The 1,918-nt window shown below is 37.1% G+C and overlaps 1 protein-coding gene across 1 annotated transcript; it reads right to left on the reverse strand.

The window, feature by feature from the left end:
- Window positions 1-479: 479 nt before the first annotated feature.
- On the reverse strand, window positions 480-1,464 carry LOC117204845. Its single transcript, XM_033442632.1, has 2 exons — window positions 1,261-1,464; window positions 480-1,143 (listed from the first exon to the last, which is right to left on the reverse strand). The coding sequence occupies exons 1-2, from the start codon at window positions 1,274-1,276 to the stop codon at window positions 800-802; spliced, it is 360 nt and encodes a 119-aa protein (XP_033298523.1). The 5' UTR covers window positions 1,277-1,464; the 3' UTR covers window positions 480-799.
- Window positions 1,465-1,918: the final 454 nt, after the last annotated feature.

Genomic DNA, 1,918 nt, shown 5'->3' on the forward strand with positions numbered 1-1,918 from the left:
TTTATTTCCAATAATTCTGTTACTACAATTTCTTTTCATTCGGTCATCCAACCTGTATAATTGTTCTACTTTCCTAACTGACGCAAATGCGGTATTTTTACTATTCCACAGGATTCTATTATCGCACGTCACCTTTCACTCTTCCTTGATTCAACAATGGCCCCGGCCTCTTCATCAAACTCTCTTGTAATGTGCCAACATAAAGGCAGAAAGGGAACATTTGTCATTAATGACCAATGTTGATCGTTTCTTTTCGTATGTATTTCTATTACACATTTCTGCGTTGATCGTATATTTTCAGACATATTTCTAACCAGTTAAATTTTTAAAAAGCTAAGCTTGGCTCTCCGAAGCATGATTTTGATAGTTTTTAAAACTGCTGAAAAGATGAAGTATATTCATAAAACATGAATGCTGCAAATATTCCTTTGAAAAAGTTTTTTCAAGTGTGTAATTTCAACAGGTTGAAATGGATCCAAAGTACAGAAATAAAATATAGCGAAATAGAGCACGTTTCATCTATGTTACAAACAAAAGGGATTAAAAGATTCATCAAAGACTTCAAAACTACCACGAATCTAAAGAACTAATTACACGTGCATATCATTTCCCCCTTTCTTCTATTACTCGCTTCAAAGACACAAAAATTCCAAAACACTTTTGAACGAGACCGCGAAGAATCAGCGTGACAAACGTGAATAAAAAACTAAGCTGATTTTCTCGGAGTGAGAGGCACAAGGAACACCCAAGACTGCGAGATGAAAGCAAGACAGACGGAACGCAGATATTGTGAGGAGGTTCAGGTTCTGTACACGGTTGGTGCTGTAAACTCTGTTGAACTCTCATGCTTTCTGCGATGTGGAGAACCAGCTGAGTAGAAGGCACGAGTGTGTTGTACATGCCGAAGACGCATTAATATTAATGTACCGGGATTTACTGCGACACGGGCTGCTCGAGCCTCATGGGTAGGATGTATGTTTACAAATACGTTTCTCAATGTAGCCCCGCCCGACGGTTTGCCTTCAAGCCCGCAGTTCCATAGTCCAGGCGCGTTCTTCCTTACCGGAAGTAGCAAGTAACGTTGGCAAACTTGGACTCCCTGCATCTTGCAAGGGAGTTCCCTAAGGGGGCTTCCGGTACGGTCTGTTCTCGCCACAGAAATGGTTACGTTAAAGTGTGTCAAGGCATATCTTACCTTTTCTTCTCAAAGTACGTTCAGTCTGAAAATCGAGGGAATACTGTTCCCGTTGAGAAACGTACCAGCATGTCCTTGCATTCCCTAGATTCCTTGTCACATACGAAACTGGTGAACTGTTTCTCGTCTCTCCTTCTACTTTAGCTACAATGGCGACAGCTTCTTCAAATAATGTGCCCCGGGATGTTTCAATTCCTTATAAACGTTTTTGGTAGATCTCTTCTCACAGAAATTACTGCATAAGGTTCAGTTAAACTGCGAGTTGGAGATTTTTGGTCTCCTATGTGAAAAAAAAAAAAAAAAGAAAAAAATGAATAAATTCTCGTGGGAAATTCAGAGGTTTCAATATTGTTATGATAGAGATATAAGAATCGTTATCTATAAAACGATATTCTTTGTTCATATCTCATATTGAAAGTTGCCTGTGATTTAATTTGCTGGAAATATGGTATCTGCGCCTTTCATTTTAAACAAGTTTCAATCCTCTTTTTAATGGCTTTACGCATTCGCATTTTCAAAGTTCTGTATGATTCCACGTAGAAGGTAACTTGATTATATTAAACGTATTATGCAATATTGATCCTTTTAAAACAGAATTTTTAAAAAGGGAACTCCTGAAAGAAGATTAATATTAATAGCTTGTATTGACTTATAAATATTAAATTATCTATATATGTACATTTAAAAATTATTCCGAACGATATTTGAATAAAGCTTTTAAAA

Source organism: Bombus bifarius, unplaced genomic scaffold (assembly GCF_011952205.1).
Source record: "Bombus bifarius isolate JDL3187 unplaced genomic scaffold, Bbif_JDL3187 scf7180000007984, whole genome shotgun sequence".
NCBI classification, from domain to species: domain Eukaryota; kingdom Metazoa; phylum Arthropoda; class Insecta; order Hymenoptera; family Apidae; genus Bombus; species Bombus bifarius.